Below are 27,605 nucleotides of genomic sequence, written 5' to 3' on the forward strand. Positions count from 1 at the left end.
TTCATTTTATTAAGTTGATCTTCAATCTCTGATGTCCTTTCTTCCCACTTGATTGATTCAGCTATTGATACTTGTGTATGCTTCACAAAGTTCTCATGCTGTGTTTTTCAGCTTCATCAGGTCATTTATATTCTTCTCTAAATTGGTTATTCTAGTTAACAGTTTCTGTAACCTTTTATAAAGGTTCTTAACTTTTTTGCATTGGGTTAGAACATGCTCCTTTAGCTTGGAGGAGTTTGTTATTACCTACTTTTTGAAGCCTACTTCTGTCAATTCATCAAACTCATTCTCCATCCAGTTTTGTTCCCTTGCTGGCAAGAAGTTCTGATTCTTTGCAGAAGGAGCGGCATCCTGGTTTTTGGAATTTTCAGCATTTTTGAGCTGGTTTTTCCTCATCTTTGTGGATTTATCTACCTTTGATCTTTGATGTTGGTGACCTTTGAATGGGGTTTTTGCATGGCCATTCTTTTTGTTGATGCTGATGTTGTTGATTTCTGTTTGTTAGTTTTCCTTCTAACAGTCAGGTCCCTCCATTGCAGGTCTGCTGAACTTTGCTGGAGGTCCACTCCAGACCCTGTTTTCCTGGGTATCAGCAGTGGAAGCTGCAGAACAGCAAAGATTGCTCCCTGCTCCTTCATCTGGAAGCTTCATTCCAGAGGAGTACTGGCCAGATACCAGCTGGAGCTCTCCTGTATTAGGTGTCTGTCGACCCCTGCTGGGCAGTATCTCCCAGTCAGGAGGCACGGGAGTCAGGGACCCACTTGAGGAGGCAGTCTGTCCCTTAGCAGAGCTCAAGTGCTATGCTGGGAGATCTTCTGCTCTCTTCAGAGCCAGCAGGCAGGAACATTTAAGTCTGCTGAAGCTGTGCCCACAGCTGCCCTTTCCCCCAGGTGCTCTGTCCCAGGGAAATGGGAATTTTATCTATAAGCCCTGGCTGGTGCTGCTGCCCTTCTTTCAGAGATGCCCTGCCCAGAGAGTAGGAATCTAGGGAGACAGTCTGGCTACAGCAGCTTTTCTGAGCTGTGGTGAGTTCTGCCCAGTTTGAACTTTCTGGAGGCTTTGTTTACACTGTGAGGGGAAGACTGCCTACTCAAGCCTCAGTAATGGTGGATGTCCCTCTCCCCACCAAGCCCCAGCATTCCAAGTTGACTTCAGACTGCTGTGCTGGCAGCAAGAATTTCCAGCCATTGGATCTTAGCTTGCTGGGCTCCATGGAGGTGGGATCTGCTGAGCTAGACCACTTGGCTCCCTGGCTTCAGTCTCCTTTCCTGGGGCATGAATGGTTCTGTCTTGCTGGTGTTCCAGGCGCCACTGGGGTATGAAAAAAAAACTCCTGCAGCTAGCTCAGTGTCTCCCCAATCAGCCACCCACTTTTGTGCTTGAAACCCAGGGCCCTGGTGGTGTAGACACCTGAGGGAATCTCTGGGTCTGTGGGTTGCAGAGACCTTGGGAAAAGTGTAATATCTTGGCTGGATAGCACCGTCCCTCACAGCACAGTCCCTCATGGCTTCCCTTGGACAGGGGAGGGAGTTCTCCAACCCCTTGTGCTTCCCTGATGAAGTGACACCTTCCATGGGCTGAACCCACTGTCTAACCAGTTCCAGTGAGATGAACCAAGTACCTCAGTTGGAAATGCAGAAATCACCTGCGTTCTGTGGTGGTCTTGCTGGGGGCTGCAGACTGGAGCTGTTCCTATTTGGCTATCTTGCCAGCTACTTCCTCTACTAGCTCTTTCATAGTTTCATCTTTTTATCTTTAATGCATTAGTCTTTCTGGAATTTAGGGAATTTATGGTATATTTCATGAGGTAAGGCTCTAACCTTCTTTCCAAAAGGATAACCAATTATCTCAGCACTATTGGTTGCATAATTAACCTTGTCCCCACGGATTTGACATGCTAAGTTCATATATTCTTATTTTCCTGTTGCCTTTCATTGTTTTCTACTCCACTGATCTGACCCTGTGAAATGTACCAGTGTTTAGAGTGTTTAGCCATGTTTTATAGTAAATTTTAACTGCAGTTAATGGATTCTCTCTCTTTATGCTTCATTTTTGGTAGGTATCTTATATGAACTTTAGAATTTTTATTGTTAAATTCTTAAATTCTACTGGAAATTTTGATTTGAATTGCCTTAAATTCATATACTTGTTTAGTGCAGAATTGCTATGTTTGTTATATTAATTCTATTTGGTAACATACATATCTCATTTTTCTCCCAAATTCTTTCACATTCCTACATAATGTTTTGATTTTTTTCTTTACAAATATTATTCATGTATGCACAGTTTATTCCTACATATCTATTTTTATTGCTATGTAAAAATATACTTTTCCTTTTTTTACAGACTGCTTATTGTTGGTACATAGGTGATACTGATTTTATATACTTAATTTTTAAACATCCATGGTCCTGTACTTATAAATTCAATTCGTTTTCAGCTGATTCTCATAGCTTTTTTAGGTAAAGACTGAAAGCAATGAAAAATTTGTTTCTTTTGGAATAATATGCTTTTAAGTTTCCATTTAATCTTATTTCAGAATTGAAATAATGATGATATATACAAGACATAAATTCACAGCACGTTCTCTTCATTAGAGTTAATCAAATGAAAAATCTGTATGTATTAATAACATAACCACCATCTTTTTATCATTGTCTTTTCAGATTTAAGGAACATGCAGATTTCACAGCATTTTGATGTATTTGCACTTAAAGATTATGTAAAATTATTTTCAATGCAAAACTTAAATAATATTTTCATTTCTGAATGAAATGGAAATAACTTCTTCCATAACTTAAATATCACTATTTTCAATGTAATCTTTTTTACTATAAAAAAGGATGTGTACTATTTAGATGTAATTACTTGTAGTTCCTTTTTTTATAGTTCTTAAACGCTATTCTAGTCAATCAGTATATACCCACTGAAGAAATGAAAGGTTCTTATTAATAATTGCTGAGCGCATGGATATTGGGTATCCTTTATTCCCCCACCCCCTCCACTAGAGAAGAACTTTGGAAAGTAGTATTTTAGTTCCTTCATAAATATACCAGTAATTGACATGGCCAAGTGAATGTTTAAACCTGAACTCACTTGTGATTTTGTAATTGGTATGCTTTCCAAGGTGTGATTTAATGTATAAATATAAACTTGAGTTCCTTAAAATTATTGGTTTGAATGTTGATTTAAAAAATGATCATTAATAGTAGCAGTAGGGTAGATACATGCATATGCTTTTTGACTGAAAGAGCTTCGTAGTTTTAATTGTGGAACTCATGCTCTCTCTACAATTCTGTGACTATACACTTTGCCTGGTAAAACTTATGAATGTGCCAATCACTTTATCATCATACTATCCAGAGTATTATCTTTGCACTTATGGCAGTTGTAAGACCAAAACTTAGACTTGCTGTTCTCTTGTGAATTACTTATATGAAATGTTTTTTTGTAATGTTTATTTGAGATATTATATGTGAAATCAGCCAGCTATAAAATATTACCCTTGTAAGTACCTATAGTACACATCAATAGTTTCCTTTGGTAATCTAGGAGATAAATTCATTGTGAATTTTTTTAAGTTGTGAGTTCTAGGATCCTTCTGCTTTGCCAGCTTGTAGTTACTGAAAATGAAATTGCGCCTTTACATTTAGAGAGATGATGAAGGTAATTGGCATTCATATGTAATAAATGGATTTATATTTAAATAAATGAAATAATTGCTTTCCCACAGCTGAGTGTATTAACACTCATTGGTATTTGCTGAATTACACATTTTGTTTTTCATTTGGAACTTAAAAATTCTCACTATGTTAATAAGTTTAGGAATTTTGTAAACTTTGTCATTGTAAATTAGGGAGTCATGGACTACTTTGTATATGTGGCGGAAAAGTTTTTAATAATTTAAGGTTGTATACACTTTTATAATATTCTGAAGGATCAAGTATTTGATTTTTTTTTTTTTATTTTCTAGAATGTTCTGAAGGATCTGGAAAAGAGAAAAGTTGATTTAAATGCCATCACAGAGAGTAGTGCTGCCCTGCAAAACTTGATTGAGGGCAGCGAGCCTATTTTAGAAGAGAAGCTCTGCGTCCTTAACGCTGGGTGGAGCCGAGTTCGTACCTGGACTGAAGATTGGTGCAATACCTTGATGGTATGTCTCAGGAAAAAATTAATGATGAAATCTCCTCCTCTCTTCTAGTTATTTTTTAAATGAGTACAACTTTGATTAAATTTCAAGTCCTATTTACTGTGTGTCACAGTAATATTTTGCTTGTGAATTAATTTCATTAGACTAGGTTTTGTTTTTTCTTTGAAAAGGTAATAACGAAATAATTTACAATGTTTCTAAAATATTCATGATCTACATGGAGTGAGGTACTTTCATATTTTAGTAAATGCACCTTATTTGTTTCATTTTAATGATTTCATATTGTATTTAATTTTCATACTATCAGAAGCTATTTTTATATATAATCTTTATAGTGTTTGAATAATGGCATACTGGTTAAGAGCACAGGCTCTAGCATCTGATGGCCTATGTAAAATTTTTCACTACTAGCTCAGTAACATTGGTCAAGTTACTCAAACATTCTCTAAACCTCAATTGTTTAATTTGTAAAATGGACATTATTATGTCTGTCTCAGACAGTTTTGCAATGATTAATTATGAGCCTTAAACATGTAGTGCTCTTAAATAACCAATTAAATAACCAAAACAACCAATTTTAGATTTTGCTATATTTATAATTATTAAATATTGTATATGTGTTAGTCTTTGGTTATGCCACTACTCTGTAAATTATCTCATGGAAATAGTTATCATTTAATTTTTATAGTGGTTTTATGTTCCTATGATACTAACTGTGAATATATGGCCACCCTACCCTCCCCTGCTGAGGAAGGCATTGTCATTTATATATAAATTTTTTAATTCTGAAATTCTAATAAAATATATATAATTAAAAATATATATTTTTTTAATTCTGAAATACCTGAGATAGGACTTTTATCAAATTTATAGAATTACTAGGTAATGGATAGAGACAACAAGCATACATTATTGTGTGTTTGAATATTTATTTAAATTCATCAGGATGTGTAGGGCAGTGAAGAGCATGGACTTTGCTCTTGATCTCTAACAGATTTATATCCACAGTCCATGACTTATTAGCTGTTTAACCTTAGCTAAGTTACTTAATGTTACTAAGCTGAAATTTCCATATATAGAGAATGAGAACAAAAGTATATACCTAACAGAGAATAAAATAGTGAACATGAGATTCTTGGCTCATAGAATATGCTCATTAAATATTTTATATATTAATTTTTAATTACTAGCTTTATTTCACATTCTCATGGCCCTGATTTCTGTATTCTTCTGTCTATACCTTTCAAACTCTCCATTCAAGCAGTATCTTTCTAACGCTGTTAGAACATTTGATTTACCTGCTTGAAAGGGGTAAACAAGTCTGGTGCTCATCAGTTCTTCCTACTTAGGATCCAGATCACTGTTGATATTTTCTCATATCATTTATTAGTTCACATTTTCTTTTTTTTAATGTTTATTTTAAATACAGGGGCACAAGTGCACGTTTGTTTTCTTTTATTTTTATGTCTCTTATTTGTTCACTTTTTTTTTTTTTTTTTTTTTGAGGCTGGCTGTCACTCTGTCACCCATGCTGGAGTGCAGTGGTATGATCACAGGTCACTGCAACCTCGACCTCCCCAGGCTCAGGTGATCCTTCCACCTCAGCCTTGCGAGTAGGTGGGACTACAGGCATGCGCCACCACACCTGGCTAATTTTTTTATTTGTTTTTAGAGATGGGGTTTCACCGTGTTGTCCAGGCTGGTCTTCAATTCCTGAGGTCAAGTGATCCTCCCATCGGGCCCTCCCAAAGTACTGGATTACAGGCGTGAGCCACCATACCCAGCCTACATTTTCTTTTTTCAACTATTTTTCATATTATAGATTAATAATTTCTTTCTTTGTAAAAACTTTTACTGTCTAAGCATTTTCCAGTTTCTTTTATCCCACAACATATAATTGCTAAATGTTAATTTTATCATAAGCCTCCTTACCCTTTTCGGTCACACTCTAACTTCTTGCCTTAGATTAACTGCTTTTCCCAGTCATAATCTGCTTAACTGTTGCTTCTGTTTTCAAATCTGTTCTGTCAAGCACGTTTCATGTCCTGCTTCAGGACATCTTGCTGTGGTCTATGCCAGATGTAATATTAAGGGCTGGTGATATAGAGGTAAGGAGACAAAGGCACTGTCCTTTAAGCAGAGCATACAGCATCTTTTTTTCAATTCATATTTTCATCATTTAAAAAAATTATTCAGTAAGTGAGTGTTTAAAAAATATGGGCCAGGTGCGGGTGCACACCTGTCATCCCAGCACTTTGGGAGGCTGAGGTGGGTGGATCACGAGGTCAAGAGATCAAGACTATCTTGGCCAACATAGTGAAACTCTGTCTCTACTAAAAATACAAAAATTAGCAGGGGGTGGTGGTGCACACCTGCAGTCCCAGCTACTCAGGAGGCAGAGGCAGGAGAATCGCTTGAACCCGGGAGGCGGAGATTGCAATGAGTCGAGATTGCACAGATTGCACCACTGTACTGCAGCCTGGCAACAGAGCAAGATTCCATCTTAAAAAAAAAAAAAAAAAAAAAAAGATTGAGGAGGGCAAATCAGATCAGTTGTAATATAAGAATGAGGAATAAGAGATGAACTTGCATTGAAATTGAAAAAAAAACTTTCAACTTTTATTCTACTTCAACTTTTTATTGTGCTGAGGTCTAAATCAGATAAATTTAAGAAGTGTTAAGCAGCATAGATGTGCATTTTTAGGAATGAGATTTATTCACTGAAGAAGAGCTCTGCAGGAAGGTGAAAGCTTTTCTTTAAATTCATGATAAAGTTTGCTCTTTGAAGGTCTTTTAAATCTCTTTTAAGATTATCATCTTAAATATTTCATGTGGTTATGTAAGCATTTTATTAATTCCTTTGTAGAACCATCAGAACCAGCTGGAAATATTTGATGGAAATGTGGCCCACATAAGTACCTGGCTGTATCAAGCTGAAGCTCTATTGGATGAAATTGAAAAGAAACCAGCAAGTAAACGGGAAGAAATTGTGAAGGTGGCAAACATAGAGACATCAGTAACACTTTTGGGGTGGAATGTTTTGTTGTCATGTTTTCTCTTGTGGAATGCTCTAAGTTACTTATGCTCTTATTCCTCCCAAGCGTTAGATTCATTAACATTTATTTTGATGGGAGAAACTGAGACAATAAGAGACAAACTCAATAAGAGACAAACTTGAATTGAAATCGAAAGACTAGTAAGAGACTTCAGCACAATCAACAAGAGTAAAAGCTATGCACATAAGATGCCAATGAGTCTTGCTTACTTCTGCATTCTCCACTGAGTGCTGCTTACTTCTGCATTCTCCAGTGACCCTTACTTACTTTTGTATTCTCCAATGAGTCTGTCTTACTTCTGTACTCTCCAATATGTCTTACATACTTCTATATTCTCCAGCGAGTCTTACCTCTGTATTCTCCAATGAGAGTTGCTTACCTCTGTGTTCTCCAATGAGCCCTATGTGAACAGCTCTTGCCTGGTTGATTATGCTGAAATCTCTTACTGGGGATCCCAGATATTTATTTAAACTACCTTTCATTCTGTAAAAGCATCACACTCATGTTTGGGTTTGATTTTTCCCATGAGATAATTTTGTGTTTTCTTATAATTAGCGTTTAGTATCTGAGCTGGATGATGCTAACCTCCAGGTTGAAAATGTCCGCGATCAAGCCCTTATTTTGATGAATGCCCGTGGAAGCTCAAGCAGGGAGCTTGTAGAACCAAAGTTAGCTGAGCTGAATAGGAACTTTGAAAAGGTGTCCCAACATATCAAAAGTGCCAAAGTGAGTAATTATGTTTTTAGGGTAAACCATTTTTCCTATGGGTATGTATCTAAATGATAGTCATACAGTATATACATAAACAATTTTTATTTTATTATTTTAATTTTATTGTTTTCTCGCTCTGTCACCCAGGCTGGGGTGCAGTGGCATGATCTCACTGTAACCCCCGCCTTCTAGGCACAAGCTATTCTCCTGCCTCAGCCTCCCACGTAGCTGGGATTACAGGCGACTGCCACCAAGCCCAGCTAATTTTTGTATTTTTTTTTTAGGAGAGATGGGGTTTCACCAACTTGGCCAGGCTGGTCTCGAGCTGCTGACCTCAAGTGATCTAGCTGCCTTGGCCTCCCAAAATGCTGGGATTACAGGCGTGAGTCACTGCACCCGGCCAACGATTTTTAAATTAAAATATTTTCGATCACTTTTTCTTTGAATGGAATTTGTCCTTATTTTTTTTGTGATTGTGCGTATGAAGGAGAGGAAACAAGCAATTAGTATTGAAGAAAATAACCTATTTGAGAAAAGGTTTCAAAGACACAATCAAAGGTTTGAATTGGTTAAGAAATGATTAAACTAATTCCCAAGCTAGGGATAAATATTTAAACCCTTTATTTTATGGTCATACTCTATATATATGTTCACACTGCACACAGCACAGAACTTATTTTTTTGTGTTTTACATGATGACAAATCTAAAAGTTGGATAATTTCACAATTTAAACCTAAGGTAGGAAAGTACTACCTGATTTTATAAATTTAAAAAAGAGCTTTATACATTTAATTAAGAGGGTAATAAATAGGAGCTTTATGAGAGAGTGCTAGTTTTCCCACACTTAGCCAACCTCAGAAGGTATTTATCTGCATTTACTTTTATTAAAAATGTTTTATTGAGTTTTAGTTAAATATAAAATTTTTCTATGTAGATGTTATCTGAAAAGATGACATTGAGAAATATGCACTTCTTTGACGTTTGTGTATGAAAATTCAAGGGGAATTCTACTGAGGAAACTTAACTGGGAGACATTCTGTGAGGTGACCCTGCCCTAGGGGGCTGGGTGGCTGTTCTTCCTTTCTGAAGCCATGGTAAAGATGGTTTCTGGATCATGGCCATAGTTTCCTACTATGCTCGCATGTGGTCTCCAGATCCACGCCACAACACTCTGGGCAGCCACAATGAATTGCAACACTACATCACATCCCTGGCGAGAGTTTGAAGAAAACGGGTAATTCAGAAAAGTCTAAACTGGTAAAATCGTTGCCATATAAATGAATGAAACTAATGTTATCTGAGTTGAATAGGAAAGTCAATTAAAAAAAATGCTAGTTTCTCTCTTGACACACCATCTCTCTGATTAGTGATGGAAAGTCAAATTAAAAATCTATTTTCAGAGAATTCTTTTCCTTCTACAGTTGCTAATTGCTCAGGAACCATTATCATACCGATGTTTGGTCACCACTGAAACATTTGAAACTGGTGTGCCTTTCTCTGACTTGGAAAAATTAGAAAATGACATAGAAAATATGTTAAAAGTTGTGGAAAAACACTTGGAATCCAGTGATGAAGATGAAAAGGTTGGTTCAAGGAGATTTCAAAACCATGGTGTTCTCATTTTTCTTCTCTATTAATTTTATTTTTACATCAATGATGTTTACCCATATAATCTGTCAAACATGATGAAACAGATTCAAATGTGATTTTTTGATGTGTGTTGATGTAAGAGTCACATGATTCATGTACTTAAAAAGAAAATAGACACACTTTCTGAACTAAACATAATTCTTAGTATTATCTAATGTTTGCTAAACTCTCTTTGAGATATTTTATCTTCAAATATAAAATATCTTTAAACAATATAAATTTTTTGATCGTTCAGGTTAACAATCTTGACTTACACTATATGAAGTAGGTTGGTTTTCCTCCTTAGGAGCTGCTAGGAAGTGACCTTAAGCACTTTTCTTTTGAGTCATTTTTTTTTTTTTCCTTTTAAACATTTAGATGGATGAGGAGAGAGCCCAGATTGAGGAAGTTCTACAAAGAGGAGAAGAAATGTTACATCAACCTATGGAAGATAATAAAAAAGAAAAGATCCGTTTGCAGTTATTACTTTTGCATACAAGATACAACAAAATTAAGGTATTATGACTGGAGAGTCTCTGTTGCATTTAAATACCTTACTTAACTCTTGCCATTCAGATGTGTGATGCTGCATCACAGATGCTTTAAAACACACCAGCTGGAATATCATCTCCTCCTCTAGTGTGTGTTACTAGACGTGTTCATATTTTTGGATGGTGCAGAACTCAAAATAGAAATGTAAAACGTTATTATTGGCCATCTCTTTTGAATTTCTGATTGTGTATCAAACCTAAAAGAGATCTATCTATTTCAGAAGTGGCTTCCTCCAGTTCCTTCTTTTATTTGTGAAGGTCTTGGCTATGGCAAAAAAAAGTTTCTAGTTTAAAAATAACTAAATTTGTGAAACTGATGTAATCTGATTTATATTCTAGTAAAGATTCACTACCAGCTCCATTTTTATTTCTTTATATTTTCTTTTTTTAAAAGATGGGGTCTCACTATGTTGCCCGGACTGATCTTGAACTCCTAGGCTCAAGTGATCTTCCTGTGTCAGCCTCCCCAGTTGCTGGGACTACAGGTGTGGGCCACCATACCCAGCTCCAGCTCTTTTTAAAATGGCAATCTTTCTATCTGCATTTAAAGTGTGCTCTTGTTCCCTGGGGTCTGTTCTTTGGTAGTTCCTTCTTGAATGATTTTTGTTTGATGACTTTGGAAATTAAGTAGATCAATGATGGTACTGTAATTTTACTGTACCTTTTCTATGTTTAGATATGTTTAGATACATAAATACTTCCAATTGTGTTTCAAAAATTGACTCTAGTATTCAGTACAATAACGTGCTGTAAAGTTTTAGACTAGGAACAATTGACTATACCACATAGCATAAGTGTGCAGGAGGCTGCACCATCTAGGTTTGTGTAAGCGCACTCTATGATGTTTGCATGAAAATGAAATGACCTAAAGATACATTTCTCAGAACATGTCCTTGCTGTTACTAAGCAATGCATGACTATACTTTAAAAACTAGCCATTCTCTCAAGGCTGAAGCCTCAACATCCTTGTTAACTGTTTCTTGTTCCTCACATACTTTCTCACATCACACTGAGTAGGCATTAAAACCGTTGGGTCTGCTTGAAGCAACATACAGGTTTGAACCTCAAGTTAGATATTACTCTACCAGCTGCTTGTTTTATGATCATGAGAAAGTGACTTAGCTTATTTTACTTCACTATCCTTTCCATAATTTAGACTTATGATTTTCTCCCATGATATTATATCCCATGGACATATTCTTATGTCTGTTTTTTTTCTCACTCTAGCACGTCCTTTGTATCTTCCTCAGAGTTATTCTCCCCCAAGTCATGGCTGATCATGTCATTCCTTCATCTAAGAAACTGTTTAGGAAAATATTGCAAAATACAGAAAAAGCTTTAAATGCAAGATTCGTCAATATAACAACATACAAAGTCTTCAGTCTAACCCCTGGCTCCTTATGTCTTTGATTTCCTGTCACTTGCCATGTAGGACAGCTACGCTGGTTTTCTTTACATTTTCCTAAACACATCGTATGCACATCTGGGAACTTACTAATTTTATTCCCATTCCCTAGAGTGAGTTTTGTCTTTTTAGGTTAGCTGAAAAATGCATTATCTTTTAAGACTCAGCTCCATTTTTATTTCTAACTTCTGTCAGATTATATTATAGTTTTCTGCTTTATTGTGACTTTTTAAAGTATCTTTCTTCCCTAATGCTTCTCCAAGTTCAGGCCATATCTTTTTCATCTTTGGGTCTGAAATCAGAAATTATTACTGGCACAAAATAGAAATAAGTTTTAAGCTTTTAATACATAAATAAATTTGTTAAAAGTACTAATGTATATTATACAAGCTAATTTCATTCTGGCTTTACTAACATTGGTAGGCCAACTATGATACATACTTCAAATCTATAGTTTTCAAACTGATATGATTCTTAACTGTGAACATTAGAATTACTTTGGGGAGCTTTAAAAAAACTACGGTGCCAAAATCTAATTCCTGAACCGGTTAAATCAGAATCTCTCAGGTTGGACCTAGGTGTGGGCATTTACAAAAGCAAAACACAAAACATTTGTAGATTATTATATACAATTCGGATTGAGAAGCACTAGTTTACAGGACTCATTGTCTTATTTGAAATATGTTAAGTGACCTTTTCCAATTTGTTTACTAGAGTATTACTGTTTTTAAATTATGTATGAGCACTTTTTAAAGATATTAACCACTTGCCATAGTTGCTATAACATATTACTTATTGATATTTATCTTCTAACTATTTTACCTTTAAGATGCAACCATTTAAAATTTTTGTTTAGCCACAGGTGACAATGTTTTTCTTTAGTGATTTTTTGGGGGTTCCTGTTTTGGGATCTAAAAAGTTTTTGTCCTCCAGAAAGTTGATGAATATTCAATTCTGTTTAGTTCCAGGTTTTTCCTATGGTTTGGTAAAAACAAAACTTAGAAATTTAATAAAACAGTCACTTAAAAATCTCTTTAATCTGGACTTTGCTATATGATGTGAGCTACATCATGTAACACTGTCTCATGTCAGTACTGACCTCTAGTATATTTGTGTTTCCGTGTCCTAGGAGAATTCTTTAAAAATAAAATTGTCCAGAAGTAACGTCTCGGTCAGATCTTGAGGACATTTTTTTAGTCCTAGGGCATTTTGATTGATCACTCTGTTGGGGGAAAAAAAAATCAATTTCAGGAATACAGAAAGCACATGTTTAAATCTTGAACTGCCTTGCTGCTTCTGTAAGAGTGTGAAGACTCAGAAAAATCTTGGATTGTCTTATAGTCTGAAAAGAAAAAGAGACTGTCTTAATGAATGTGAATTTTTTAAACTTGGAGCTCTATGATACCTACTGACCTCCCTAGTTTATTCTAAAGCTTCAGGTACATGTGGTCTTGCAGAATGATGATCCATTATGTAACTGAAGAAGCAGCACAGGACTTCCAGTCTTGTAGTAGTAGCTGAGGTATAAAAGTGGCTCTCAACATTTACCTATGTGACATGTATTATATAGTGGTGCTAAATGAGGAAAGTACTACAAAGGTAAATGTCCTACAAGTATAATAAAGTAGTTGGATGTCTGGAGTTTTTTGGTCTTTTGGAAAACAGATGACCTTCCAGCAAAATTTTGGTTAATAGATGGGAAGCCAAGAAGGAAAATGGGTCCCAGTTTTCTCTTTTACTTTTTTGACATGATTACTCAACCTAGAAACACTTTCACTGAGCTATTTTCTTTTCCTTAAAGTTAAGAGGGAGAACAATTGAACCTAGTTTTCTGATCTTCCAAAATAAAAACATTGGCTTATTTGAAATGAAAATCTGAAAGAATTATTTTTGATTTTTTCTTTTCTTAAAAAATACTAGCATCTTTTTATTCGTAGCTGGTTTCTGGGTAGATATGTTATTTATTTCAGCATTCTTTTATATTTGCTTAAAACACAGAATTTGCTTCCTTAGACATATGGGTAAACATCTAGAAATGCTTTCTGACTAAATTGTAAAAATGTGGCATTAGGATAAAATTAATCTTGGTGACAAGTATAATTAGTTCTGTTGTTAAAGTCAAAAAATCTATAGACCTGCTTGTAACTTGGCTATCCAGAACTGCCCATCAATTGATGAAAACAGTTTACAAATTCTAGGAGGCAATAATGCAGTCCTCTAGGTTCAACACCATGTTATCCACTCAATGATTTTAGTCATGAGTCTTGGATTCATTTAGAGATTGCCTTGTAACCATTTTCAAGATCACTAACTAAATTAACATGCATTTGTGATCATTTTAACTATCATCTCAAATTTACAGATGATTATATTTTTTTTAGAAGTTCAACATAGGAGAAGTGAAAGTGTCAAGGAAGGTACCTTAATTCATGAGCAGCTGCACTTTGGCCCTTTGGAAGTGGTAATAGACAGCATTTATTAAATTGTGGCCATCTAGGAGTAGAGGATTTGAACTCCTGAAGGACTGATGGTCCATCCCAGAGAGCACTTTATTGTTTAGAAAGCTCTGAGAAGAGGGCTGGGTGCGGTGACTCATGCCTGTAATTCCAGCACTTTGGGAGGCTAAGGTCAGCTGATCACTTGAGGTTAAGAGTTTGAGACCAGCCTGGCCAACATGGTTAAACCCCATCTCTACTAAAAATATAAAAGTTAGCTGGGTGTGGTGGTGCATGCCTGTAATCCCAGCTACTCAGGAGGCTGAGGCAGGATAATCACTTGAACTTGGAGGTAGAGGTTGCAGTGAGCCCAGATCACACCACTGCACTCCAGCCTGGGAGGCAGAGCAACACTCTGTTCCCACCCCACCAAAAAAATAAAAATGAAAAAGAAAGATCTGAGAAGAGGATCTAGAAAATCTATATTAGGGCAGATGAGTAGTCCATAGAGCCTCAAGTCTGTCTAAATATGGCACTTCGTGATCTAGTTTCTCATGTAGGATATTCCTGCTCTGTAATATTATTCTCAGAGGTTAAGATTACATACTGAATTACCTGGATATTATTTTAATCAAAACCCTTTGTGCATTCCATGTTGTGTTATGGAAACATGTTTAACTTGCTTATATTTTTAGCAGTGAGGTGCAATTTTAAAATTGTGATATTTCTAAAAGAGTGAAATAATAATGGTATCAACATGTTTTATTTCATACGAAACTTTATGATTGGCAGCATATTCTCATTCTTTCAACAACTCAAGAAAGGAATTGTTATGTTTTTTGTTTGCTGAGTTTAGATGACATAGACCTTAAAGCCTGTCAAATTATTAACATACTTATACTGTTTAATAGCATGCTGCAGATGAAAATTAGAATATAGATTGTTAAGGGTTTCTGTTGCAAGGTAGGTTTATAATATAAAACATTAAAACTAAGTTTTAAAAATTTGGTTCATGATATTTCATTCCTTCACACAATAGTCGTATATTTTCTTAATTTGTTATTATTCATTGTGGGGGTATTTTAATCCTTTTTTTTTTTTTTTTTTTTGCTGTTTTTGTAGGCATTCCCTATTCAACAGAGGAAAATGGGTCAACTTGCTTCTGGAATTAGATCATCACTTCTTCCTACAGATTATCTGGTTGAAATTAACAAAATTTTACTTTGCATGGATGATGTTGAATTATCGCTTAATATTCCAGAGCTCAACACTGCTATCTACGAAGATTTCTCTTTTCAGGAAGACTCTCTGAAGGTAGACCTCCGGGCATTGTGTTTGAATGGCCACAGTTAATGCAGAAGTAGAGGAAGAAATTTGTTCTCATGCCTACTTAGATGGTCTATATCTTTTACAGTTTTTGCCAGGGGATTAATAATATGTATGACTAGTAAAGCTTTCCTATATTGTCCAAGAAAACATAAAACATTTTGAATTTTTAAAAAGTGGGTATGGATTGTTAAGTTTGCACAGCTATAAATTATTTGCAACATCAGAGCCTTCGTTTAAAATTAAACAGAGACACAGACCACCTTCCTGTCTTGTAAACTAGATTGTCAGTTGATATTAATTGTCGGCATTTATCAGGCAATCTATAATGGTTTAAAATTGGCCAGTTGTTGAGGTGTGGAATGGCATCTTGATTGTAAGTTAATTAAACTTTTAAATTCTAGCAAGGCATTTTCATGTAACTTGATTGCATTTATATTTAAAGTCACAATAAACTCACTGATAATATGGATTTGATAGTGCATTCCTCTCATTTAAACTAGCATTATTAGATATTTGAAAATATCAGTATTTCCAGCTTCAAATACCTCATTACCTATAGAGAATGTTACTGAAGCTTTTCATGTGTCATGTACAAATGCTACTATTGTGAGGATTTCTTTTCCTGCCATGAGTATATTATGTAGCATATTCCACACACTTTGGCCAAAACAGGGTATTATTTTTTAAAAAAGTTTCCAGTTGTGTGATTAACAATGATTATGTCTCATTATTATTTCAAATGAGTGTTCTACAATATAAATTTCTGGTCATCTGTGATTCCTTTTTTTTGTTACTTTGCTGGATTTTGTTAATCTATGACAATATATTTTTAGAATATCAAAGACCAACTGGACAAACTTGGAGAGCAGATTGCAGTCATTCATGAAAAACAGCCAGATGTCATCCTTGAAGCCTCTGGACCTGAAGCCATTCAGATCAGAGATACGCTTACTCAGCTGAATGCAAAATGGGACAGAATTAATAGAATGTACAGTGATCGGAAAGGGTAGGTGTAAATGAAATTAATGTTTAAGTTAAAAAAATGCCTGCAAGTTCATGGGCCATGAAATGAGTCGTGTGGACATTGAGATTAATGAGAACATGTTTCATATCCTTGTAGGATGCCCTGTTTTTTTTTTTTTTTCTTTTGAGAAGGAGTCTTGCTCTGTCACCAGGCTGGTGTGCAATGGAGCGATCTCGGCTCACTGCAACTTCTGCCTCCCAGGTTCAAGAGATTCTCCTGCCTCAGCCTCCCAAGTAGCTGGGATTATAGGCGCACACCACCACGCCTGGCTAATTTTTGTATTTTTAGTAGCGATGGGGTTTCACCATGTTGGCCTGGCTGGTATCGAACTCCTGACTTCAGGCAGTCGGCCTGCCTCGGCCTCCCAAAGTGCTGGGATTACAGGTGTGAGCCACTGTACCCGGCTGTATGCCCTGTTTAATAAATTATGATAAGTATAGGTCCTTAAAGGAGAAATGTGATCATATATAGATGACCATTTATAACACAATATCTTAATAATATGGAAGCACTTCAAATTTTTAGTGTCTAAATAGTGTCCATTCTCTTTAAAAAAATTAAATAAATTTTTCATTAATGTTCACTTTCTCAGCACGCTTGATAATTAATATGAGTGAAGAACAGAGGCAGCTACAGATAATTAGAATCCATATATAATACCAAACTCTTTTTAATAATCTTCTGTTTAAATGAATGCTTTTGAGCCTTCTTCTTACTAGATTTTGACCAGGCCTGTTAATAGGTAGAAATGAAAACAGTTGAGATTTTTGCCAGTAGCTGTGGATGTGATGGAAAGACAAATAAATTATGAAATAACCCAATGGAAAGTGCTGTATAAGAGGAAAGGGAGCACAGAATAATACTTTGGGTAATGAGAGACATACGCACAAAACTAGGCATCATGTTCCTTGTCTTTTTTTATTTTAGCCCACATATTTCAATGTGACTAATCCTTGAAAAGATAGCTTTTAGTGGCCTTTGGTATATTCATTGGTTGGATTTTACAAATTTCCCCTTTGTACGTTTGGAGAACATTCTTTTATGTACATCTTTATCCGTACTTAAATTTCTTTAGGTTTGATCATTAGATACAGACAAATTTCTTTAAAAATAATGACATTTTAAACCTCTGTGTTATATCCTGAAATTGGTTACTTTACCCCTGCCAACAGTATTTGTAAAAATGCCCTTCATTTTGAGCCCTTACTAACATTAACAGTTTTTTTAATTGTTTAAAAAAATCTTTGCCAATGTAATAGTGATAGATTACACCTCAATTTTATTTTTATTTTTTAATTTTTAGTGCTACTAATTTGTGTACATTAATTTTGTATCCTGAAACTTTGCTGAATTTATTTACCAGTTCTAGGAGCTTTTTTGGATGAGTCTTTAGGGTTTTCTAGGTATATGATCATCTTATCAGCAAACAGTAACAGTTTGACTTCCTTTTAACCGATTCAGATGCCCTTTCTTTCTTTCTCTTGTCTGATTGCTCTGTCTAGGACTTCCGGTACTATGTTGAATAGAAGTAGTGAAAGTGGGCATCTTTTTCTTGTTCCAGTTCTCAGGGGGAATGCTTTCAACTTTTCCTCCTTCAGTATAATGTTGGCTATGGGCTAAAAGTCATAGATGACTTTTATTACCTGAAGGTATGTTCCCTCTATGCCAGTTTTGCTGAGGATTTTAATCATAAAGTGATGCTAGATTTTGTCAAATGCCTTGTCTCAGTCTATTGAGATGATTGTGTGATTTTTGTTTTAAGTCTCTTTATGTGGTGTATCACATTTATTGACTTGTGTATTTTAAACCATCCCTGCATCACCAGTATGAAACCCACTTGAACATAGTTTATTCTCTTTTTCATATTCTGTTGGATTCAGTTAGCTAGTATTTTGTTGAGGATTTTTGCATCTATCTTCATCAGGGATTTAGTCTGTAGTTTTCTTTTCTGTTATGTCCTTTACTGGGTTTGGTATTACGGTAGTACTGGCTTCATGGAATAATTTAGGGAGGATTTCCTCTCTATCTTTGGGAATAGTGTCAGTTGGATTGGTACCAATTCTTCTTTGAATGTCTGATAGAATTCAGCTCTGAATCCATCAGGTCCTGGACTATTTTTTGCTGGTAATTTTTTAATCATGATTTTAATCTTGCTGCTTGTCATTGGTCTGTTTAGAGTTTCCGTTTCTTCCTGGTTTAATTTAGAAGGGATGTATATTTCCAGGAATTTATCCATCTCCTCTAGGTTTTCTAGTTTATGCATGTAAAAGTGTTCATAATGGCCTTGATCTTTTGTATTTGTGTGGCATCAGTTGTAAGATCACCCATTTTGTTGCTAATTGAACTAATTTGGATCCTTTCTCTTTTGTTAGTTAATCTCACCAATAGTCTATCAATTTTATTTATCTCTTTGGAGAACCAGCTTTTTGTTTCATTTATTTTTTTTTGTATTTTTTTTTGTTTGTTTCACTTTCATTTAGTTTTGCTCTGATCTTGGTTATTTTTTTTCCTTCTGCTGGATTTCGGTGTGGTTTGTTCTTGTTTCTCTAGTTTCTTAAGGTGTGACTTTGGATTGTCTATTTGTGCTCTTTTAGACTCTTTGATGTAGGTATTTAATGCTATGAACTTTCCTCTTAGCATTGCTTTTGCCATATCCTAAAAGTTTTGATAGGTTCTGTCGCTATTATCATTCAGTTCAAAACATTTTTAAATTTCCATCTTGATTTCATTGTTGACCCAATAATCATTCATGAGCAGGTTATTTCATTTCCATATATTTGTATGGTTTTGAGGGTTCCTTTCAGGGTTGATTTCCAATTTTATTCCACTGTGGTCTGAGAGAGTACTTGATGTAATTTTAGTTTTCTTAAATTTGTTGAGATTTGTTTTGTGGCTTATCACATGGTTTATCTTGGAGAATGTTCTGTGTGCTCATGAATAGAAAATATATTCTGCAGTTGTTGGTTAGAATGTTCCATAAATATCTGTTAAGTCCATTTGTTCTAGGGTATAGTTTAATTCCATTGTTTCTTTGTTGACTTTCTGTCTTGATGACTTGTGTAGTGCTATCAGTGGAGTGTAGAAGTCTACCACTATTAATGTGTTGCTGTTTATTTCATTTTTTAGGTCTAGTAGTAATTGTTTTACAAATTTGGGAGCTCTCATGTTAGGTGCATATATATTTAGGATTGTGATAATTTCCTGTTGAACTAGTCCTTTTATCATTATACAATGTCCCTTTTTGTCTTTTTTAACTGCTGTTGCTTTAACATTTATTTTGTCTGATACAAGAATAGCTACTCCTGCTTGCTTGTGGTGTCCATTTGGATGGACTATCTTTTTCCACCCCTTTACCTTAAGTTTATGTGAGTTTTTATGTGTCAGGTGAGTCTCTTGAAGACAGCAGATACTTGGTTGGTGAATTTTTATCCATTCTTCTATTCTGTATCTTTTAAATGGAGCATTTAGGCCATTTACATTCAATGTTAGTATTGAGATGTGAGGTACTATTCTATTTATCATGATATTTTTGCCTCAATACCTTGTTTTTTTTTTTTTGTTATAGTTAACAGGTTCTTTTATGCTTTTATTATTTTTTGAGACAGTCTTGCTCTGTCACCCAGGCTGGAGTGCTGTGGCATGATCTCGGCTCACTGCAACCTCTGCCACTCAGGTTCAAGCAACTCTCTGTCTCAGCCTCCTGAGTAGCTGGGGCTACAGGTGCCTACCACCATGCCTGGCTAATTTTTTTTGTACTTTTTAGTAGAGATGGGGTTTCACCATGTTGGCCAGGCTAGTCTCAAACTCCTGACGTCAGGTAATCTGCCTGCCTTGGCCTCCCAAAGTGCTGGGATTACAGATGTGAGCCACCACACCTGGCTGAGATTTATGCTTCAAGGAGATTCTATTTTGTTCTATTTCTAGGATTTGTTTCACAACTTAGAGCTGCTTCTGTCTTGCTGGCTTGGTAGCAGCAAATTCTCTCAGTATTTGTCTGAAAAAGACTATTTTTCCTTCATTGATGAAGCTTAGTTTCACTGGATACAAAATTCCTGGCTGATAATTTTTTTGTTTAAGGAGGCTGAAGATAGGACCCCAATCTCTTCTAGCTTGTAAGGTTTCTGCTGAGAAATCTGCTGTTAATCTGACAGGTTCTTCTTTATAGGTTACCTGATGCTTTTACCTCACAACTGTTAATATTCTTTCCTTCTTATTGACTTTAGGTAACCTGATGACCATGTGCCTAGGCAATGATCTTTTTGAGCTTTTCGTATTTGGATATCTAGATCTCTAGCAAAGCCAGGAGGTTTTCCTCAATAATTCCCTAAAATATGTTTTCCATACTTTTAGATTTCTCTTTTTCCTTGGGAACACAAATTATTCTTTGTTCTTTTAACATAATCCCAAACTTCACGGAGGCTTTGTTCATTTTTAAAAATTCTTTTTTCTTTTTCTTTATCAGATTGTGTTAATTCAAAAACCTTGTCTTTGAGCTCTGAAGTTCTTTCTTCTACTTGTTTGATTCTCTTGCTGAGACTTTCCAGTGCATTTTGCATTTCTCGAAGTGTGTCCTTGATTTCCAGAAGCTGTGATTGTTTTTTATTTTGCTATTTATTTCACTGGAGATTTTTTCATTCATATACTGTGTCATTGTTTTGATTTCTTTAAGTTGGACTTCACCTTTCACTGGTGCCTCCTTGATTGGTTTAATAATTGACCTTCTGAATTCTTTTTCTGGCAATTCAGAGATTTTATCCTGGTTTGGATCCATTGCTGGTGAGCTAGTGTGATCTTTTTTTTTTTTTTTTTCTTCTTGAGATGGAGTCTCACTCTGTTGCCCAGGCTGGAGTGCAATGGCATGATCTCCCCACTGCAACCTCCGCCTCCCAGGTTTGAGTGATTCTCCTGCCTCAGCCTCCTGAGTAGCTGGGATTACAGGCATGCATCACCATGCCCAGCTTATTTTTGTATTTTTGGTAGAGACGGGGTTTCCCCATGTTGGCCAGGCTGGTCTTGAACTGCTGACCTCAGGTTATCTGCCTGCCTCGGCATCCCAAAGTGCTGGGATTATAGGCATAAGCCACTGTGCCCAGCCTAGTATGATCTTTTTAGGTGTTTTAAAGAACCTTATTTTGTCATATTACCATAACTGGTTTTCGGGTTTCTTCTCATTTGGGTGGAACATGTCAGAGGGAAGGTCTGGGACTCAATGGCTGCTCTTCTGATTCTTTTGTCCCACAAAGAACTCCCTTGATTTGGTGCTCTCCTCCTTCCCCTAGGGATGGGGCTTCCTGAGAGCTGAACTGCAGTTATTGTTATTTCTCTTCTGAAGCTAGCTGTCCAGCAGAGCTACTGGGCACCGAGCTGGTACTGGGGAGTGTCTGCAGAGAGTCCCATGATGTGATGTGATCTGTCTTCAGGTGTCTCAGCTGTGGATACCAGCACTTGGTCGGGTGAAAGTAACAGGGGAGTGAAGTGGACTCTGTGAGAGTCCTTGGTTGTATTTTGGTTAAGTTCGCTGGTTTTCTATTCGTTGGCCCCCAGCCAGGAGATGGTGCTTACAAGAGAGCATCAGCTGCAGTAGTATAGACAGGATTAGGTGATCGGCAGGGCCATAGAGTTCCTAAGAGATTATGTTCTTTCTCTTTGGCTACTGGGGCGAGTTGAGAATGACCATCAGGTTGGGGCAGGGTTAGGTGTATCTGAGTCAGACTCTCCTTGTGCATGGCTTGTTGTGGTTGCTGTAGGGGATAGGGGTGTGGTTCCCAGGCCAGTGGAGTTATGTTCCCAGGGGCATTATGGCTGTCTTTGCTGCATCACACAGGTCACCAGGGAAGTGGGGGAAAGCCTGCAGCGGCAGGCCTCACTCAGCTTCCACGCAGCCCACGGCCCAAAAGGCCAGTCTCACTCCTATCAGGACCTCCTTCTGCTGCCACCCCCCAGCCCACCCAACAGCACTGGGTTTATTTCCAGGCAGCTGGTGAGCAGGGTTCAGAACTTGCCCCAGGTGACAAGTCTCCCAGCTGAGAGCACAAGCTGGTCTCCAGTTCCTCGGCTCTCCCATGCAGCATGCAGCAGCATTCCGCCTACTTCAAAGGGTCTGTAGATTCTCTCAGTTTTCCTGATATGTTTCTGCAGTAGTTCTTGGGACAAAAGTCCACTGTGTGTCTGCACATGCTGCTGTTTGTCTGAGTGGGAGCTGCAAGTTAGTCCTTCCTTCTATCCACCACTTTTTTTCTCTCTTTCACTGATGATACTTTCTAAGTTTAATGTTTATATTTTCAAAGTCTTTAGATCTTTGAAACAGTCTTATAGCATCCCGAATTTGGAAATTGTGATTGTTGTGTAGTTACTGTGAATTTTTGCAAGTGACAATGAGTGTCTTAATATCATCTCATAGTGCCCTTTTTTTAAAGTGCTTTTTTTTTTTTCATGCTTAATAGAAAATTGCTTTACTGTGGGCAGTGTTAGCAAAATTTTAAAAGTAATTTTCATGGAAAAAGATGATATACACATTATTTAGGAGTTATTGATATTAGGAGCCATTTTATTTAAAAAAATATGTATCTTATTACATAAAATATAAATTTTATTAACATTGTTAAGATCTCAGCGATCATTTCTAAAACTCAGCTCCATTACTCTAAACAAAAAGATAGGAGAAAAAATTATTTAGGATCCTAGTCCAATAAAGCTTTTCCTTTTTATACTTGTTTCATGTATTCTGAATATGACAAGCACTCGGTTTTACTTTGCCATCTTTAGAAGAATTTGGTTTAAACAGAAATCTCAATAGCCCTCTGTCTCATTGCATAACTTGGGCTCTGCATACAGTTTTATACTTTGCTGTATTTAGGTAAATGGGACCCTCAGGACCAGTGATTACCCGAAGTACGTTAATCTGCTCAGGCAGCCATAATAAAATAACGTAGACTGGGTGGCTTAAACAACAGACATTTACTTTCCTACAGTTCTGGAGGGCTGGAAGTTCAAGATCAAGGTGCCAGTAGAGTTGATGTCTAGTGAGGACTCTCTTACTGGCTTGCAGATGGCCACCTTGCTGTGTCCTCATATGAGAGGGCTCTGTGGTGCCTCTTCCACTTACTATAAGGACACCAGTCCTTTCAGACTAGAGCCCCACACTTATGACCTCTTTTAACCTTATTTGTGTCCTGAAAAGCTCGATCTCTAAGTACAGTCACATTGTGGGGTTAGGGCTTTAACATAAGAATTTTGATTGGACACAATTCTGTATATAACATATAGATAATGGAGTATATGGGCATTTTGAAGTGTTTTGGCTTTTTGTGCTTTATTCTTGCCAGGAATTAAGTGTTCTGGTATTAAAACGACATATTTTTCCCCAAGAAAATAATGAATCATATTTTATATTTCATGGTATTTAAATGTTAAATGCATAAAGTTGGATGGGTTAACATGCCTAGGACTAATTGATCCTGATTTTTCAAGCCAGAAAAGGCTACGTCTTTTTAGTTGAAAAGCTGCTCGAATGTGCATGAGTGTGTTCATGAGTGTGTGTGTGTGTATGTGTATGTGAGTGTGCATGTGTGTATGTATGAGAGAGAGGATTTGGTAGCTGGTGGTGTGAGCAGATTGCTTTGCCCTTGGTGTGATGCCTATATCTCTAAGAGGAATTATTACCTGTATCCCACTACGAAAATTGGTTTTGTGGAACAATAGGCTGTGAATTCAGTTTTTTGAGGTCTTTCTGTTTAAATGAGATTTGATTTTCTTTTTTAGAAAAATTGCTCCTAGGCAGTCCTGGAAAGTTTAGAAACCTATTTTATTTTGTTTGTTTTCCTCTAGTTATTTTGATAGGGCTATGGAAGAATGGAGACAGTTCCATTGTGACCTTAATGACCTCACACAGTGGATAACAGAGGCTGAAGAATTACTGGTTGATACCTGTGCTCCAGGTGGCAGCCTGGACTTAGAGAAAGCCAGGATACATCAGCAGGTGAGTGTTTTCTGTTAGAGGAGGGGAATTACACATATGGTTAGTGTATGCCTGTTAAGACAGATTTCAGAAGTAGGGACAAAATATATTATTTTTTCAGAAGCCAATGGACAATTTGTAATTTTTGTTCCAGTTCTTGTTACCAGTTATAAAAGTTTAAGAAATTGGTCAATCACAATTTTCAATCAAGATTTCAAAGAGATGTAAATAAAAATACTCTTTAGTGGGTAATGTGAAATACAATTTTATTTAAACAATTTTATGTTTAGAATACGATTTGTAAAATGTTATGCCTAAGACTATATTAAGAACAGAAAAAATATTTGCATGCCTCACCTGTGTTTTTTGTACTTAAAACACTTAGGCATCTCATTTTTCTTTGTATCATTGATAATTATCATAAAGTAAATTATCCTGGAGCGACAGCAGGGCAGCTGCTCATGTAAGTCTAATTCAGTCTTGGGAAAATATAACACAAAGTTAGTTCTGCTGATGACAACAGCTCTTTAAAAATAACAATAGAAAGCACACACAATTTTAATTCTACCGTTGATAAAAATATTTTCTCTTTTATTAAATTTTTAAAATGTATTTTATTTAGAAGGACACGACAAGTTAAAGATAATTCATTTATTTTTCTTATAAATGTGTTAATGTGGCCGGGCGCGGTGCCTCACTCTTGTAATCCCAGCATTTTGGGAGGCCAAAGCAGGTGGATTATGAAGTCAGGAGATCAAGACCATCCTGGCTAACACAGTGAAACCCTGTCTCTACTAAAAATACAAAAAATTAGCCAGGTGTGGTGGCGGGCACCTGCAGTTCCAGGTACTTGGGAGGCTGAGGCAGGAGAATCACTTGAACCTGGGAGGTGGAGGTTGCAGTGAGCCAAGATTGTGCCACTGCACTCCAGCCTGGGTGACAGAGCGAGATTCTGTCTCAAAATAAATAAATAAATAAATAAATAATTGTGTTAAGGCATTTTTCTTATTTTTGGAGTTACAGATAAGTGTTTAAATTTGACTTGAAAATATCCATTTAATCTGTTACTTAAACACTTGTAGGCCAGTGTATTGGTCTGTTCTCATGCTGCTAATAAAGACATACCTGAGACTGGGTTATTTATAAAGGAAAGAGGTTTAATTGACTCATAGGTCAGCATCGCTGGGGAGGCCACAGGAAATGTACAATCATGGTGGAAGGGGAAAGAAACATGTCCTTCTTCATATGGCGGCAGGAGAGAGAAGTGCTGAGCAAAGTGGGGGAAAAGTCCCTTATAAAACCATCAGATCACTACCACTAGAACAGCATGAGGGTAACCACCCCCATGACTCAGTTACCTCCTACTGGGTCCCTCCCATGTCATGTGGGGATTATGGGAGGTACAATTCAAGATGAGATTTAGGTGGGGACACAACCAAACCATATCAACCAGTGAAGCAATATCTTAGTAAAATGCACATTTAGGTTTACTTGTATATGGTAGGACACAAGGATATAAGGATATATTGGGGTATATAATTTTTTTAAAGCAGTGCTTTCAAGTACTTGTTTGGAAGAAGGTGAGCAACTCATTTTCATCAAACATGATTGATTCTTATGCTTTAATGTAAACAGCTATTATTCATTTTAGTTATTAAGCTGTCCTATTTCCTTGTATTTTGCCTGATGACATTCATGAGGATGGGTTAGATTTCAAAATAGATTTCATTTAGCATGTTCATTGAAATGTAATTAAATTGTTTTAAAATGCCTTTTTTTTTTTTTAACATAAAATATCTTCCCAGGAATTTGTTTCTGTCACACTTAAATTGATACCACAATACTTGGGTGGACTCCTTGCATCAGAATCATTTAATTATTGGTGAAATTAATCTTGAGTTGTGCTCTGTTACAGGAACTTGAGGAAGGCATCAGCAGCCACCGGCCCAGTTTTGCAGCACTAAACAGAACTGGGGATGGGATTGTGCAGAAACTCTCCCAGGCAGATGGAAGCTTCTTGAAAGACAAACTGGCAGGTTTAAACCAACGTTGGGATGCAATTATTGCAGAAGTGAAGGATAGGCAGCCAAGGTGATTTAGCTATGATTGTTTGCAGGCACAAGAGTGAACATATTTTGAATAGAATCTTTAAAGATGCAATCCAATGAGTTCTTTTATTGTTTGACATTATAATAGGAATTTTACTGACATTTAAGACCTCTGCTGCCCACTTTCCCCCTTCCTGTATTTTTAGGCTGTCCATAAAGTCTCACTTTTCTACTCAAATATTACATATGTAAAAACCAAACACCTTTATTCCTTTTATTTACAACTGCTTATTATGATATGGTGATTACGGTGGGAATTTAAAGTAGTTGAAATAACTGAAACTCCAGGTTTCAGGTTTGAAAGTCTGGGTTCAAGATCAGACCTTCCCTTTGCTTATTTCCTGACTGAACCTACCTTAGTAATCTGTCTCACTAAGTTGTTTTAGTGTCAAATGTTGTGTTCTATTCGTGCTTTGCAAATAATAAAGTTCTTCATCTATGTAATATACTAATATAATATAGTATTATTAATTTTTATGTCAGATTATGTTACAGTGACTCAGATTTTATTTGGGCATCTTCTGGTTGCAAATATGTTTGATTACCAAGGAATATAATGCTCAACACTATATACAATTTCCATATTTAAAATTATTTGACATTATTTTCTGAGACAGTCAAGATTTAATGAATGATTTCTACTTTGCTTCATGTATTTCGTCATTAATGATCTTTTTTGTTTGTTTCTTTTTCGTAGTTTAGGGTTAAAAATTCCACTATATTTTTTTTCTGTTAATTTTAACTCTGTTGATGAAGTATTATTTTAGTGATAAGCTATCATTTTGTGAAAGGCCAATCTAATACTTTATCAGATCCAGTATTATGCAACCTAAAATATTCAAGGATCATGTGACCTACAGTTGCTTTTCATTTTAAAAATCTATAATTTTGTGTGTTTTGTTAAGAGACAAATAATAATTTGTATGTTTTGGTTGAGAGAGTACCACATGGCAGGGAGAGTATTTGGCACCTTGCACACATTGCCTTGTTTAGGAGTCATGACTCACCTCTTAGGCAACTATTAGGCCTTGTACAGCTTTAGAAACTGAGGCTAAGAGGCAAGGTTAAGTAACTTGTCCAAGATGTCATAGAAAGTAAGTGATCGTGCTACCTTTTGCTCTCAAATATTACGCTGTACAAATTTAGAAAGAACACAGAACTCTCTGGCCAAAGTGTCTTCCTCTGGAAATGAGAACTATGATATCACCACAGAGGATTGTCATGAGGATTAAATGCAATAGTGTTTGCA

General features: G+C 36.2%; 1 protein-coding gene across 9 annotated transcripts in view; it reads left to right on the top strand.

Annotated features, from left to right (window-relative positions):
• Positions 1-27,605, top strand: part of UTRN (utrophin) — a 576,786-nt gene that overhangs the window by 217,271 nt on the left and 331,910 nt on the right. For all 9 annotated transcript variants that reach the window (XM_015137213.3, XM_077999492.1, XM_015137214.3 and 6 more), the window contains 9 exons: positions 3,974-4,153; positions 7,017-7,145; positions 7,762-7,932; positions 9,340-9,501; positions 9,926-10,063; positions 15,061-15,252; positions 16,101-16,273; positions 24,119-24,269; positions 26,164-26,339. In XM_015137213.3, coding sequence (XP_014992699.3) covers positions 3,974-4,153; positions 7,017-7,145; positions 7,762-7,932; positions 9,340-9,501; positions 9,926-10,063; positions 15,061-15,252; positions 16,101-16,273; positions 24,119-24,269; positions 26,164-26,339 — 1,472 coding nt within the window. The remainder of the gene's footprint in view (positions 1-3,973; positions 4,154-7,016; positions 7,146-7,761; positions 7,933-9,339; positions 9,502-9,925; positions 10,064-15,060; positions 15,253-16,100; positions 16,274-24,118; positions 24,270-26,163; positions 26,340-27,605) is intronic.

This window comes from Macaca mulatta, chromosome 4, assembly GCF_049350105.2.
Source record: "Macaca mulatta isolate MMU2019108-1 chromosome 4, T2T-MMU8v2.0, whole genome shotgun sequence".
NCBI classification, from domain to species: domain Eukaryota; kingdom Metazoa; phylum Chordata; class Mammalia; order Primates; family Cercopithecidae; genus Macaca; species Macaca mulatta.